This window comes from Saccopteryx bilineata, chromosome 12, assembly GCF_036850765.1.
Source record: "Saccopteryx bilineata isolate mSacBil1 chromosome 12, mSacBil1_pri_phased_curated, whole genome shotgun sequence".
In the NCBI taxonomy this organism is placed as follows: domain Eukaryota; kingdom Metazoa; phylum Chordata; class Mammalia; order Chiroptera; family Emballonuridae; genus Saccopteryx; species Saccopteryx bilineata.
This window is the reverse complement of record NC_089501.1, coordinates 53037687-53053378: the sequence shown is the minus strand read 5'-3', so window position 1 is coordinate 53053378 and position 15692 is coordinate 53037687. Positions and strand designations below refer to the sequence as shown.

At 43.9% G+C, this 15692-nt stretch overlaps 1 protein-coding gene across 1 annotated transcript in view; it reads right to left on the bottom strand.

Annotated features, from left to right (window-relative positions):
* The window catches only part of SLC22A3 (solute carrier family 22 member 3), a 56042-nt gene extending 41234 nt beyond the window's left edge, over positions 1–14808 (bottom strand). The window contains exons 1-5 of the mRNA XM_066248516.1: positions 14790–14808; positions 6412–6515; positions 3460–3614; positions 1742–1910; positions 348–465 (exon numbers count right to left, since the gene is read on the bottom strand). Coding sequence (XP_066104613.1) covers positions 348–465; positions 1742–1910; positions 3460–3614; positions 6412–6488 — 519 coding nt within the window. The 5' untranslated portion in view covers positions 6489–6515; positions 14790–14808. The remainder of the gene's footprint in view (positions 1–347; positions 466–1741; positions 1911–3459; positions 3615–6411; positions 6516–14789) is intronic.
* Between the last annotated feature and the right edge of the window lie 884 nt (positions 14809–15692).

Genomic DNA, 15692 nt, shown 5'->3' with positions numbered 1-15692 from the left:
CTAAATAAAGTGTCAAGAAAAGATGTATAGTGTGTTCAATTATGGTAAATGAATGATTATGCACAATGGGGCCTACAGTAAGGAATGCATAATAATCATCTAAGTAACTGGGCGCAACTACTAAACTGGACTCGCTGACCAGTAGACCCTCAGCTACAACCCCATGCCCGCCCCACAGGCATTTCTTCCTGCCTGCACCTAATGATTCTTCCCCAGGGACTTTTCTTTGCTGGTTTTTTTTTATAGCCAAACTAAAAATTACTTAGTCAGATGTTTGATACTCATGAGCGTAAGTGATCAAATTACCCCCTTTGACAATCTTTGTGACTAGTGATAAATAAAATTACCTCCGAGTAATTGGGCGAGAGATACTTCCCATTGCATTTGGCTATGCCCCTCAGAATTTTCAGGGCCTTGTCTCCTTTCTTCCGGGTAACCAGCCAGCGGGGAGATTCGGGGACCACCCTGGTGAGAAGAAAGCCTTTTTGAGTTACGAGTAGGAATTTCAAAACCTAAATTAAAAAAAAAAAATTCAGTGAGAGGAGGGCAGGCACAGACAGACTCCCACATGCAACTAGACTGGGATCCACCCGGCATGCCTACTAGGGGGCGGTGCTCTGCCCACCTAGGGCATCGCTCCGTTGCTAAGCAACCAAGTGCTTCTTAGCACCTGAGGCAGAGGCCACAGAGCCATCCTCAGCACCTGGGCCAACTTTGCTCCAATGGAGCCTTGGCTGCGGGAGGAGAAAAGAGACACAGAGAGAAAGGAAAGGAGGAAGGGTGGAGAAGCAGATGGGCATTTCTCCTGTGTGCCCTGGCCGGGAATCAAACCTGGGACATCCACACACGGGCTGATGCTCTACCACTGAGCCAACCGGCCAGGGCCTAAAACCTCAACTTTTTATGACTCGGGTTTCTCCGTCTAAACTGATCCTGCAGTCAGATAAAAATTTAGGAGAATCTTCGAGTTTAGAAGAGGCTTTCCAAAACACAGATTATCTTGGCAAGTTTATTATGGAAGGGAAAAAAAAAATGCTCACTTGGTAATTAGATCACAGCTCATAAAAATAATTACATGTTATTTATATATACATTGCTCTAGCAAGACCAGGCCATCCTAGAATATAGTGTCCTCAGTTACACCTATAAAAAGAACTGGGATTTAGAAAGTATTATTCAGGAAAAGTTTAAGGACCCAAGTTTTATAAATTGATTTGACCATATTTTAAAATTAAATTAGAGGGATGATGAAAATATTTATATATTCATTCCATTAAGATTCAAAGGCACATATCTGTAGCTTCCTAATAAATTTTCTCATGCCTTTAACATTTTCTAACAGCTCAGAGAATTCCTGAGCATTATTAATTTGCTTAATAGAATATACAGAGAAGCCAATCAATTTCATTGCATTTATTTTGGGTCGAAATACTGGCAGATAGGGTTTTTCTGCTTTGTAGTTTTCATGCAGCTATTACAAAATAAAATGTAATGGATACTGTATTCAGAATTTTGTGTTTTGGTGTTTTATTACTTTATTCTAATAACAACACTTAGTCAAAGAACCAATCAATAACCTCTATATTTTTCAAGTTCTCCTGAAATTCTCAAAGCCCACTGTCCTTCTGGAGATGTCAGAAAAGCCCCTGAATTGTTCTCACATTCCTGTCGGCGTAGAAGCACAGGTTCCGCATTTCTGTGGAATGGGAATAAATTCACTCGTGACGAAAACCACCGTTACCAGTAATAAAGGAGGAAGAGGAAGTTGGGCAGCGTGATGGCTAGCTGGATCCCCTGCCAATTGGGGATGAAGTAGGCGATGCCAGGAAGAAGGATGATCCCCAGGGTGAAAAACATCTGGATGACGATTCCCACGATCCTCCTTTGCTTTGAACCGACGATCTCTGTCACTGAAGGCAAGGCAATCAGAGAGGTCAGCGAACCTTGAGGCCAGCTCCAAAATAAACCCACAGAGACATCGCGCCTGCGACACCCATCAGCACTGCTAGAATACGGCAGAACTCTCTGCGACCCCGGGACCCCAGGGTTCCACGCGAGCTGACGCGATGGGGAGGTGCCGTCCAGATAACTTAATCACACGCTTTAATCAATCTCTTCTCCACCAGTCATAGACAATCGTCCCACTCTCCCCTCACCCACCCAGCCCAGCAGTCCTTCTGGGTACACAAAGAATGTATGTGTTGGTTTTAGGAAACCTTCAACAATGACCATTTTGGAAGGTCACTGTAATTACGGAGACCTAAATATAAAAAACTGGCTGGGTCATATCACTGATCTCTAAAAATATGCATATTATCGTCCCTTTAGGAGATTCATTACGACTGTTCAACTGTACAAAGAATTCTTTTCACTATCCCAAGATAATTTCTATCAAGTTATAATTTTTCTCCACAGTGTCAGACTTCTCACGTGTGGGGTATTTCTTTAAAAATCATGTGGGGAGTTTTACTGCCGGCATCCTTTCCTCCTCCGCCCCTCCCACCAATCAGTTTCTATCTGTTCCATTCTGATCATCCTGGCATATGCTACATTCTTCTTGCCCTAAGATCACAGTTTTTAAAATTCACTAGACTTGGGTCTCCTTAAAAATGCCTTATATATTTCAAAGTTATCCCTTCTGCCCCAGCCAGCCATGGTTAACCTTCCTAATACTATTCTTTCTTGCCAATAAAAAGATCTTCAATGGGTCCCCAAGGTGGGCACTGCTTGGGGAGGAATTTTCTAGCATAACAGAAGTGAGTGGAAGCCCAAAAATCCAGAGTGATCATCAAAAAGGAGTACTCAAATGACCCTGGTCACAAATCCACCATGACTCTGAGAAGGTGGCCGGTCCCGACACCCCGGAAACAGCCGAGGGTGGCAGCCAGGACTTTTCCAGTCATGTGAGCAAAGAGCAAAAGGGGAGGCTTTCTTTCTTTCCTCCCCAGAAGGTCAAACTTTCTAGTTAAGGAAGACAGCACAGGTTCACAAATGAACTTCTCATTTTCACGTCAGATCTGCGGCGTGGTGAAACGTTCTCCACTTATACAGAAGGAACAGAATGCAGCAGAGTCATCTCAGACGAGATCACAGAAATACGCAGGAAATTCTCCACAGATGTTCAAGGAACCATTGAAATTTTAGAAATAAATAAATTTAGTAAAAATTAATCTCTAATAAAGCAAAGCAAAAAAACAAGGTGATAACAGAATGGCAGTACTAGAAACTGGTCACCCCAGTATTTTACGCTATTCCAGATTTGCTCCCCAAAGTGAGGTGGCGTTTCAAGTTCCAAAGAGTCAGACTCTTGCCCCTGCACCTTGCTACTGGCAGAAATAATTACCACGGCAGCACAAAGGCTCGCCATGTTTGGACGAGGAAGGCTGGCTGGCCCGCCCTTCTCACCCGCCAGACCCTGGTTCTCAGACAGACAAGGAGACATGGCAATCAATGTCTTACCAATCACATAGCAAGTCATCCACGTCCCCTTTCCAAACACGCCTTGTAAGAAGCGGAAGGCCACAAACACAGGGAAATTTGGTGCAAATGCCACTGCCACACCGGTCACTCCAACACCAAAACAGGATATTAAGTAAATGACTATTCTTCCGTACCTTTTTGAGAAAGAGAGAGAGAGGAAGAGATCATCTTAAACATTTTCTTCAATACCATGAAAAAAAAAACAACGACCCTTATATGAGTTGCTAAAGAGGTTTAAGGACAAAATTTGGGTAAATTTTTTTTTTTTTGTATTTTTCTGAAGCTGGAAACGGGGAGAGACAGTCAGACAGACTCCTGCATGCGCCCGACCGGGATCCACCCGGCACGCCCACCGGGGCGAGGCTCTGCCCACCAGGGGGCGATGCTCTGCTCCTCCGGGGCATCGCTCTGCCACAACCAGAGCCACTCTAGCGCCTGGGGCAGAGGCCAAGGAGCCATCCCCAGCGCCCGGGCCATCTTTGCTCTAATGGAGCCTTGGCTGCGGGAGGGGAAGAGAGAGACAGAGAGGAAGGAGGGGGAAGGGTGGAGAAGCAAATGGGCGCTTCTCCTGTGTGCCCTGGCCGGGAATCGAACCCGGGTCCCCCACACGCCAGGCCAACGCTCTACCGCTGAGCCAACCGGCCAGGGCCTTGGGTAAATTTTTAAGTCTGCCAAGACTTGGGTTCTGTTTGCTTGTTTCTATTGTTTTGTTTTTACATGTCTTTTCTTTTTTTTTTTTTTTTTAAACCTTTCTACAATGAGGCTGTGGTGAGGATCTCATGAGATGCTAATGTGAATGCTCTTTATAATGTTCAGGCCAATGTGAGTTGCTCTTAAGTTTTGTATTTTATTTTCACTATTTACATAATATAATTGAATAATTTAGGGAAAGAGAACAGGGCATTATGTGCAATAAACCTGAGAATCTGATGTTAAATGGTTCAGTGTGGTTGTGGCAAATTATTGGCTGGTGAAAGTTTGCCATTGATGACCTTCAAGAGATTTGATTTAATAAGATTTTCCCCTAGAAATTTCCACCAGATTCACATAGACATCGTCTTGCTTTGGTCAGTGGAGTGAAGACAGAAGTGACCAGTTTTTAAATTCACTCTCTGCCGGTCCTACCTGCCTTCTCACAGATCTGTGGCCCATTACATTGTTTCTGTTCCTTTCTTTCAAGGATAGGAAGAGAGGGGGCTGAAAGATGGTTGGCCCCGTGGTGAGGCAGAGTTGTTCACAGGTCTGTCTTCTTCCAAGGACCAAGACCTCCCTGAGGACAGACGCCATCTCCTTCTAGAAAAGAGCTGGAACCAGTGCATCTCCTTAGTTGAATTACTTTAGTTTGAAGACATGTTTATGGATTGTACAAGGAATATGCAGAAGAAGCAAAACCCAATGTTTAAATTAAGAAGAGTAAAATCAAAACGAAAGAAGCACATACTAAAAATACCATAAATAACCTCATTCCAAATCGTAGCCAGCCAGAACAGAGAGCGCTATGTTGGGGAGATTGAGAAAGGAAAACTGAAAAGGCAGAAGTAGAAACAGTAGAAAAAGACACATAGTATATGGGGAAAGAACATCAGACACAAGAATTAAGGAGGAAGTCATGCAGAAGAGGTTATGGGGAACAGCAAGAGGAACACACCCAACAGACAGACGAAGAGTCAGAAAAAAGAAACCAAAGATGCTACCATTTTGAAGTCCTGGTCAAGTCACTCAGATCATCAATTGGCTACAGGATTTGGGGCGTTTTGTTGTCTTGAATTAGTTCATCAATGATGTTGGCAGGTCTCTAAGAGCTACCTTTAGCACTACCCCCTGCAAACACGGTCACAAGGACCCACTCAGGTTGGGCTAGAGTTGACTGGAGCAATATTAAGCCAGATATAGTCAAAGGTCAAAGCTTCTATCCCTTGTCCTAATGCAGAGGTCGGAAACCCTTTTGGCTGAGAGAGCCATGAACACCACATATTTTAAAATGTAATTCTGTGAGAGCCATACAACGACCCGTGTATGTTACGCATTATCTAATAAAAATTTGGTGTTGTCCTGAAGGACAGCTGTGATTGGCTCCAGCCACCCACAACCATGAACGTGAGCGGTAGGAAATGAATGGATTGTAATACATGAGAATGTTTTACATTTTTAATGTTATTATATATTTTATTAAAGATTTGTCTGCGAGCCAGATGCAGCCATCAAAAGAGCCACATCTGGCTCGTGAGCCATAGGTTCCTGACCCCTGTCCTAATGGGTATAGATACAATTATTAAATTACTACAAGTATTTTCTGTAAGTTAGAATTGGGATAAAGGAATAGCTAAGCATGGATAATGTCTGAAATGGGAATATATAAATAGAAAAATTTACCATCTTAAATACACACACACATAGTCTGCTATTAACTAGTATATTTATGAATGTTAAATAGTATATAACACTCTTTCAGTAATTTTTAAAAAAACTTTTCTTTGCAGAGTTTTAAATCTGTAAGGTAAAATACAATGTTGTTTTTTTTTAATTTAAATTAAATGAAACAAATTTGATAGGGGCTGATCTATTACAGAGAATGAAACCCCAACCAGTGAGTTACTGAAACCCAAGGATCACTCTGCAGTGTCCAGCCAGCTGTCCGTCAGCCCCACAGGGAGGCCACTGCCTCGCTGATCTGGGTTTCCACTCCAGCACTTTCAGACCCACCGGAAGCAGCCTCATCCTCTTGAATAGTTCAAGGAGGAAGGAGGCGCAATTTAAGGAGAAAAGAATTAGTCCAATCAAGCCAGTGAGAATGTCATGAGTAGAGGAATTAACATTGTTTTCTGCATTTAGTAAGAATATTTTCCTAATAGTTAACATAAAACGTTTCATTTCCACACCTACATATACGTTGTTATAGTGATGCAAGATGGCTGTCACGCCGACGCTCACCTGTCCGCAGCGTAGCCTAAGATGAACGCTCCGGCCAGGAAGCCCAGGTTTAGGATGGCTTGTGTGAGGTCCAGCATCCACGCTTCACCACACACGAGGTCAAACTGGGAAACAAAGAAACAAACAGAAGGCATGTGGCAACGCTTATTCCCAACACACCTGATCTTATCTTTTGTATAGACCAGTGATCTTCAAATACTATTACTTATATGCTCCTTAAATAAAATTCTAGGCCCTGGCCGGTTGGCTCAGCGGTAGAGCGTCGGCCTGGGCACACAGGAGAAGCACCCATCTGCTTCTCCACCCCTCCCCCTCTCCTTCCTCTCTCTTCCCCTCCCGCAGCCAAGGCTCCATTGGAGCAAAGTTGGCCTGGGCGCTGGGGATGGCTCTGTGGCCTCTGCCTCAGGCGCTAGAGTGGCTCTGGATGCAACAGAGCGATACCCCAGAGAGGCAGAACATCGCCCCCTGGTGGGCATGCCAGGTGGGTGGATCCCAGTCGGGCGCATGCGGGAGTCTGTCTGACTGCTTCCCCGTTTCCAGCTTCGGAAAAATGAAAAAAAAAAATTCTAAAATCGATCACATGCATATTTTTCACACTGATTTATAAATATTTTCTTTCCCTTTCAATAACTGCCAAGGATGTAGTAATTTTTAGGGGGCTATAAATAAAGACATTTTCAAATAATATTGTTACGTCATTCCTTCAACTGTATCTAATAGTCTAAATAGCATAGCCATTGGACACCAAGCATCACCCAGTAAAAACACACTCTTCAATTCTCTAAAGTTTGGCATCAATTCTTTTCCTTTCAATTTTCATTTTCTTTCTCACATGCTTGAAACCTAGTATTTTATGTGTGGATGAGTATTGTGTATTAATAATGGTGAGGTACATAGACAATGTTATTGCTTATTTACGATGTTAATTTCTTTACTGCACTATACTTTTGTGTGTAGTAAATTACGTATATAAATGAACATTAATTTAAAATGTTTTCCTATCTAAAAATCTAGTCTCTACATATTAGAATGTTTTCTGATTAGGTTATACGCACATTTACTTTTAATTGAGAAAAACATAAAACACAATGAATTTTGGAAAGAATTATCGCAGGGGAGAGAAATTTTGTTGGAAATGTCACTCTCCATTTCTAGAAGAATGTTAAAGAAAGCCTGGCATTTCCCAGTTAGTTCATAAAGACTGCTGATTACTAGAGCAACATCGATATTATATTCCTGTTTTTCATTTTTATAAATTTGGGTGCTAAGAACCCTTGTCTGTATTTTTAAAAAGGTACCATACCCTCCCATGTATAAGACGCATCTTAATTTTGGGGCCTGAAATTTGAAAAAAAAAATTATTACAGAAAATTATTGAACTCAAGTTTTATTCACCTACAACAATGAGCACAAAAACAAGCTAAAAAAAAAAGCAGAAAATGTACGTAAAAATAACCTGCAGTCACTGTATAAGACGCACCCAGTTTTTAGACTCACATTTTTCGAAAAAGGGTATGTCTTACACCTGGGGAAACACGGCAATGGGCCCGGAGAGGGCTTTGCTACACAAGTACCCACTGCTTTTGCTTCCTTCTCAGTTATGCGCCAGATGCGCACAGCAATCTAGCACCAATTTTTTTTTTTTTTTTTACACTTTTCTATTAAACCAACACTCTATTTAACTCTGCCTATAATCTCACTGTAAGGAATGAAATGGAAACCACCAGACTTATAAAACATTGTTCAATGAAAACGTAAGAGTCATTAACTTCTGACCCTGGCCAGGTGGTTCCGTTGGTTTTAGAGCATCATCCTGATACACCAGGGGACCCCAAACTGTGGCCCCCTGAGGCCATTTATCCGGCCCCCACCGCACTTCCGGAAGGGGCACCTCTTTCATTGGTGGTCGGTAAGAGGAGCATAGTTCCCATTGAAATACTGGTCAGTTTGTTGATTTAAATTTACTTGTTCTTTATTTTAAATATTGTATTTGTTCTCATTTTGTTTTTTTACTTTAAAATAAGATATGTGCAGTGTGCATAGGGATTTGTTCATAGTTTTTTTTTATAGTCTGGCCCTCCAACGGTCTGAGGGACAGTGAACTGGCCCCCTGTGTAAAAAGTTTGGGGACCCCTGTGATACACCAAGGTTGTGGGACTGGCCCCCAGTCAGGGCACACGCTTTAAAAGTCAGTCAATAATGCGTAAGTAGTGGAACAACAGATTGATGTCTCTCTCTCTTTCTCTCTCTGTCACTTCCCATCTCTCTAAAATCAATAAATTAAAAAAAAATTTTTAAAGAGTTTTTAATTTCCCTAATTGCTTTCTTTTCTTTTTATGGTGACAGAGACAGAGGGACAGATAGGGACAGACAGACAGAAAAGGAGAGAGATGAGAAGCATCAATTTTTTGTTGCAGCCCCTTAGTAGTTCATTGATTGCTTTATCGTATGTGCCCCGACCGGGGGGCAGAGCAAGTGACTCTTTGTGCAAGTCAGTGACCTCAGGGTTTCGAACCTGGGTCCTCCGCATCCCAGTCCGATACTCTATCCACTGCGCCACCGCCTGGTCAGGCCCTTAATTATTTTTTTATACCAAAACCAACATTCCAAATTGTCCCCGTTTGGTTCCCACAGGTCTTAGGCTCTACCCCCCCACCCCATCAGTGTAGCATAGGGAGATGAGAGAGAGAAGATTCTTTCTGCAAACTGGGCGGACACAGGCATGAAGGCCTGTCCCCTTATCAGACCCACGTTCCCCGGCAGAACCGCTCTGAACACACGCGAGTGGAGGCTCTGAAAATCGATTCCTTTAAGAGTCGTACCCAGGCCGCCCACCCCCCGTGACTGCCCGTGCCCGCCTCCCGTGGCATGCTTACCCCACCCGGCCCCTGCTTTAGACTGGAAACGAACGTTGTCGCATCAGAAATCGTCCCAGAAGCGCGTCCTCATGAGCAAACGGTCCTATTTCCTTACAGAACGCAACTCCTGCCTCAGTTCCACAGCTGACCTGTCACCTAGCATAGCTGGGAAAGAACAAAGGGGGTGGGGACAGAAGCTGCCAGCCCATCTCCAGATCGCTGAGATGAATGGAGGTTAAAGAAGTAAAAAGATGTACAGGTATGTACAGTGGTAGCAACTGAGGACACTTAGGAGAGTTTCGTCATCGCTGTAAGCACTGGTTTCTCAAGGCACGGCAGTTTAATTCTAAGTAAACTTGCAGGTGATTATTTATCTGAAATAGTTTCCCACCGGCATTAAACATGTAAAGAGTGCAACTAGAATAAAAAGCACACAAAATCTCAGAAAACAAACAGGCGACTTTGCTACCCGAGAAAACATTTTGCTTCAGAAAAATACCAACCAGTGTCAAGCATAAATACCAATGAATAGGGTTGCTTCCTCTGCCTGCATTTCAGATAACCGGGCTGCCGAGGGTCCAGGCAGGCTTTGCCCGACAACACAGCACGGTCCGCAAGAGTGAGAGTTTTAACACGTTTGTTCAGCTGCTTTTGAATTGTGTGAATTAAAATGCCCCCCCCCAATAATTTTAAACTTACAAAATATTCTTTTAAAAAAAAATATGAGAGGAGGAGAGAGAAACAGATTCTGCATGCGCCCCAACTGGGATCCAACTAGTAACCCCCATCTAGGGCCGATGCTGGGACCAACTGAGCTATCCTCAGTGCTCGTGGGACACTTGGACCAATCAAGCCACTGGCTGCAAGAGAAGAAGAGAGAGAGAAGGAAGCGGGGAGCAGATGGGCACTTCTCCTGTGTGCCCTGTCTGGGGATCGAACCTGGGACACCTATACACAAGGCCTATGCTCTGTCTACTGAGCCAACTGTCCAGGGCCAGAATATTTTTAAACATAAAACTGATTATCTTTTCACTTCCATAAGATAAATGATCAAAATGACTTTTTCATACTTCATATTAAAACACAATAAAAATAAGTGTCTAAATGGTTAAAATGCCAAAACACAATGTTTCCTAAAGTGCTATAATGCCACCTAAAGTCTGGACAGGGCCACATGTCCTCTGCCCTCCGTGCTTTGTTCTGCATCCCAGGGGCTGGAGGCGTGGAAACTACACCTCCCAGAATCCTTTGCCAGCAGGGTTCTGTTTAGGTTCTATCAGCTTGGGGGTTGGGGGGAGCAGGGCTAGTGCAGGATCAGAAGGCAGAAGGGAGGTAGAGGGAATTCCTCTCCTGGCTGTGACCACAGCTGCGACTCCAGCTGTGGCAGCGATAACAGTGGCTGGAAGCTACAGAAGAGAGCCAGCACTCGTCCCCACTCCCCACCACGTGGGGGCCAAGGACTAAGGGGCCCTAGGCTCTGGAATGCTGTGGAGTGGTCGGGGGCTTCAGCCAGAGCTGCCCTTCCCAATCTGTCCCCTCCTTGCTTTCTCGCCCTTCCAAACCAGCTGCAACGCCAGCCCTTTTATCAAATCCCTTCCTGCTCGAAAGACCTTGCCTGGCTTCTGTTTTTGTGACTTGGAACCTGCCATCTTTGAAGAGCACAAAATAAATGAACTCAAACAAAGCACGTCCCTGTAAGAAAACACGTGCAGGGACGCACTCTCACACACGCCTGCACGCACACACACGTTTCCATAGGGAACAAACAACTGCAGTCACAAAGCTCAGGGCTTTGTTATTAGGACTCCCGCCTCCCCTTAGCGTTCCTAGTCAGCTCGGAGCTTGCTGCCGGCTGCCGCAACAGCTCTGGGTCTGCCACACGTCTTCCGTGTTTAAAGAGAGGTCAGTCAGCAGACACTGAAGTCCATGCACATCCCAGGCTGAGGCGTTCTTTCCTGAAACAAGGTCCTGGGTACTTGTCGTTCCCAGCGAGACCTAAAACTGCCTTGTGTCAAATTTACCTAAGTCTGAATCATAGACGCAAACGTTTATGTCTTTTTTCCTAAGGCAAGCATCTAGAACACGTGAGGTATCTTTTTTTTTCAGTGTACACATGCAAAGGTTTTAAAAACTATTTTTAAATGTTCATAAATCCATGTGTATCCATTCTGTTCTTCATTAATCTCCAAGATTACTTTTACAGAAAGAGAATTACTCCCTTTGGCATGAGCAAAAAGCCAATCAGATAAAAGACTGGCACAACTGTTTTTGTAATGCTGAGAGAGGATGACATTGCTTCATTTTGCAGAAAGCTCAACTCGAGCCTAATTAGATACTTTTGAAGGGTTTCTAACAAAGGGCTTTTCTTAGTTAACTCTTCCTGGTTGTTAAGATCCAAGTAGACACTACATGAATTTGAGTTGTAATGATAAATATTGGGGCAAGTAATTAGACATATTTTTAAGTTTTGATTTAAATTATCCTTAAAACCAGAACAGCAGAATATCTTCAATATTCAAAGGTCAAAGATAATGAATAAAGTTTTTTAAAAAGATACAGCAGGTATGAAAAATACCTCGACACTCAAGAGGGGACTTGCCTGTTCCTTAAACCCCAGGGAACAGACCCTGATGACAGGCAGATGGCTTTTTCATAGTCCACTTGTTCAGCCTGTTTGAAGAAACTCTCACGTGAGAGATTCTGAGCTTAAAGGACGTCACAGTATTTGCTTCAGTCGAGGCCATGAGAAGTCTCATTCATCATTATTTGTATTGTTGAGGGAGAAGGGAAGCCTCTCATGCTAAATGACATGTCGGCCCTAGCCAGTTAGCTCAGTTCATTAAGAGCATTGTCCTGAAATGACAAGGCTGTGGGTTCGACCCCTGGCCAGGGCACACATGGGAAACAACCAAAGAATGCATGACTGAGTGGGACAACAAATGAATGCTTTTCTTCCCCCCTCCTACCTCCCTCTCTCTCTCTCTAATAATTAATCAATCAATAAAAAAAATGTAGCTTTGGCCAGACAGCTTGGTTGGTTGGAGCATCATCCCGGAGCACAGAGGTTGCCGGTTCAATACTTCCGTCAGGGCACACACAGAAGCTCAGTGCTGTCTCTCTCCCCCGCCTCTATCAAAAATAAAAAGACAACACGTATGTACCTCTGCTTTGATTTTCTAAAAATGAGTTGTAAACTGAGCCATTTCTAATCAGCTCTTAGTTCAGAATCAGTAGTCACTGAACTCGTCATCAGTGTTAAAACACCTCTGGTTTGACCCCCGGGCATGGGGACTCCAGCTGCATCCATCATCCACCAGAACAATTTCACGTTGACCTCCATGGGCAGTTTCCATTTCAGATGAACAAGAAGACCCCACAGCGGAGCCTACTAATGGCTAGAAATTACTATAATCATCAAAAAACAAACAAGCAAAAAACAAAACAAAAACGATTTGGGTTGGGTCTCTATGAGAGGAAAAGATGTCGTTACTAATTCTAGTCGGAATAAAAATGTCTTTAACGTGACCTCATGGCATTATTGATGAATGCTTTCATGATACGCAAGAACCCCCCGAACCCCCCCCCCCCCCACCTTCCCACCCCACCCTCCGATGAGCTGCAGGGAAATACACTAACCCGCAGGCATTTACAGAAAGGTCTCCTGGTGTGGTTGGCATGACGGATGCACACAGGCTGGGAGAAGTAGCAGGAGGCACATGTCTTGTTTTAGCCTCCGAGAGGAGCTTAGAGCCAAGGTCAAGTTACAGGAAGCAAAGCTAGAGCAATGGACAGCTCAGCTGAATGGGTTGGGCTGTCAATGCAAGAGAACCTCAGAGGCAGAAATGACAGCGAGGTCCTGAGCAGTCAGACACACAGAGATAGTGGGACATAAGAGACCCTTCAACAATAAGCGGAATTTAGGAGGGAGAAAGGAAAAAAGAAGAAAGGTATTTGAGCAGGGCAATAGGCAGCCCAGACACACCGGACAGGAACACGAATGTCACCGAGGTTCACACCTGCCGGAGGCTCGTGCAGCACCCAGCTCAGAGTCTAAGCTGTCTCCCCGCCCTGCCACCCCATGGGGAAGGGAGTGAGGTCAGGGGGTAGGAGAGTGAGTTTCTTGCTCAGAAAACCAGACACTTCAAAAGAGCTCAGGTTAGAGGGAGGAGGAAGTTCCAAAGGGGAGAGCGGGAAGCTGGAGGTAGCAAATGGAAAGGCCCAGAGCAGATGGCCTGGCCCCGGAACAGGACAGCCCTCCAGGGAGATGAGAGCAAGGCCCAGAGGTGGAGAGGGAACCCGAGAGTCCGCCACGACCACCTCGAACAGAAACTGGGAGGGTTTTCCAATCCAAATGAGCAAATCGAAAAAACACCACCTGTTGTTTACCCAACAATCCCCTGGGAACACGCGGGGGCGGGCGCCAGGGCGGCAACGAGCACGCGGGGGCGAAGGGCTGCGGCAGCCCCTCAACATAAATGAGCAAACCTAAAAGCCGGAGACCTGTTCTTTCCCCAACAATCCCCTGGGAACACGCGGGGGCGGGCGCCAGGGTGGGGCGGAGCACGCGGGGGTGAAGGGCTGCTGCAGCCCCAAAACATAAATGAGCAAACCTAAAAGCACAAGACCTGTTCTTTCCCCAACAATTTTCTGGGGTGGGGGGAATGGGGGAAATGGGGAGTGGGAAGGGAATTAGGGAGGTGGGGGGAATGGGCAGTGGGGGGGAATTGGGGAGGTGGGGGGAATAATGGGGGTGGGGGGAATTGGGGGGTGGGGGGTTTGAAGTTCAGAATAGGCATAGGGAATAGTCAATATTTTAATAATTATATGGTGTCAGAATTTCCAGACTTTTTAGGGGGGTCACTTTGTAGTGAGGGGGGATGTAAAATACAACATAAGCATAATGTAGTCAATATTATTGTAATAACTATGTATGGTGTCAGAGGTTCTAAACTTTTTAGGGGGATCACTTTCTAAGTTATATACATATGTAACCACTATGCTATACACCTAAAATTAATATATTTATAATATTAAATGTCAACAATAACACTGGGGAACAAAATTTTTGTTGCATCCAAAAAACGCTTGTTCTTACCTAATTCGAGCGTGCTGATCTCAAATCTGACATCAGTTTTTCTCTGCAAGCTACAATTTTTTTGCAATTCAAGATTTTAGGTTTTTATCTTATTGTAAAATTTTCAACATTTAGTTTAACAATGAAGTAGAATGTTTTCTTGGGCATCATCTTTGTGAAAATATAATGATTTATAGACTGCAGTAAATACACTAATACACTAAAAGATATGACTGCATCAGGATTTGTCTACAGTTTTGAAATAGAACATATTAAAACACTTATTTTAATCATAAAATTTGCACAAAACTCATTTAAATTCTATTCAGGCAAAAATTTGCGTTTGTAGCTCTTGCGTTTGTGTACTTGTTGAGGACAATCTCATTTGATGCTCCAGCAGTAGTCTGCTCATCACTGACAGCTCCAAGATTTTTGGGGAAACTTACCAAGGTGACTGTTCAGGACGTGAATCTTAATGTTCATGTTACAGCCAATGTCGTGGAAAGCCAACAGCATCCTTTGAACCAGAAGTTCAAAGTTTTCTGCTTTTTTATTGCCAAGGAAGTTCTTTGTAACTGCCACAAAAGACTGCCATGATGCTTTCTCCTCCTTATTCATCTTCCTGGCAAATTCTTCGTCACGTATGAGGGTTCGAATTTGAGGTCCATCGAATATACCAGTTTTTATCTTCTTGAAACACAAGGCAGGAAAAGCAGAAATAATATGTTGAAAGCATTCACTTTCTCTATTCAAAGCCTGAACAAACTGGTTCATTAAGTCAAGTTTGATGTGAAAAATGATCCTGTCTCAATTAACTACAGGTTCATTCACAATATTTTGCATCCCTACTTCCAGAGCTTCATGTTTCAGCCACTCCTGTGTCCAGTGTTTCTCCCGCGCTCGGCTGTCCCACAAACACAGAAAGTAAGGATGCTGGTGAAACCTCTCTGTTGTCCCAGCAGGCAATTTACCATTTTAAGATCCACACAAATGATCCAGTTCTGCTCCTCAGACTTCAGTAAGTTGAGGACAATTTTTATGTCATTATAATAACTCGGCTGCTTTTCTTGGATAGTCCCAAATCTCTTACTAAGTCATTCTATTCGGGTTGGCTAAACTGCTGAGGGGTTAATGGCTGCTTGGCATCAGAAGAAGATCCTTCAGATTCTACAACCATTTTCTCATGCATCTTATCAAAATACACTTGGTCACCATGTTCAATTTCTTCTTCCTTAGAAGAAATAAAACCATTGAAAACTGGAACCGGGAGTGTCTCAGAGTGTGGGATAGGTCGTATTGCTGAAGGAATATTAGCATATACGATCATATGCCATTTTTTCTTGCCGATG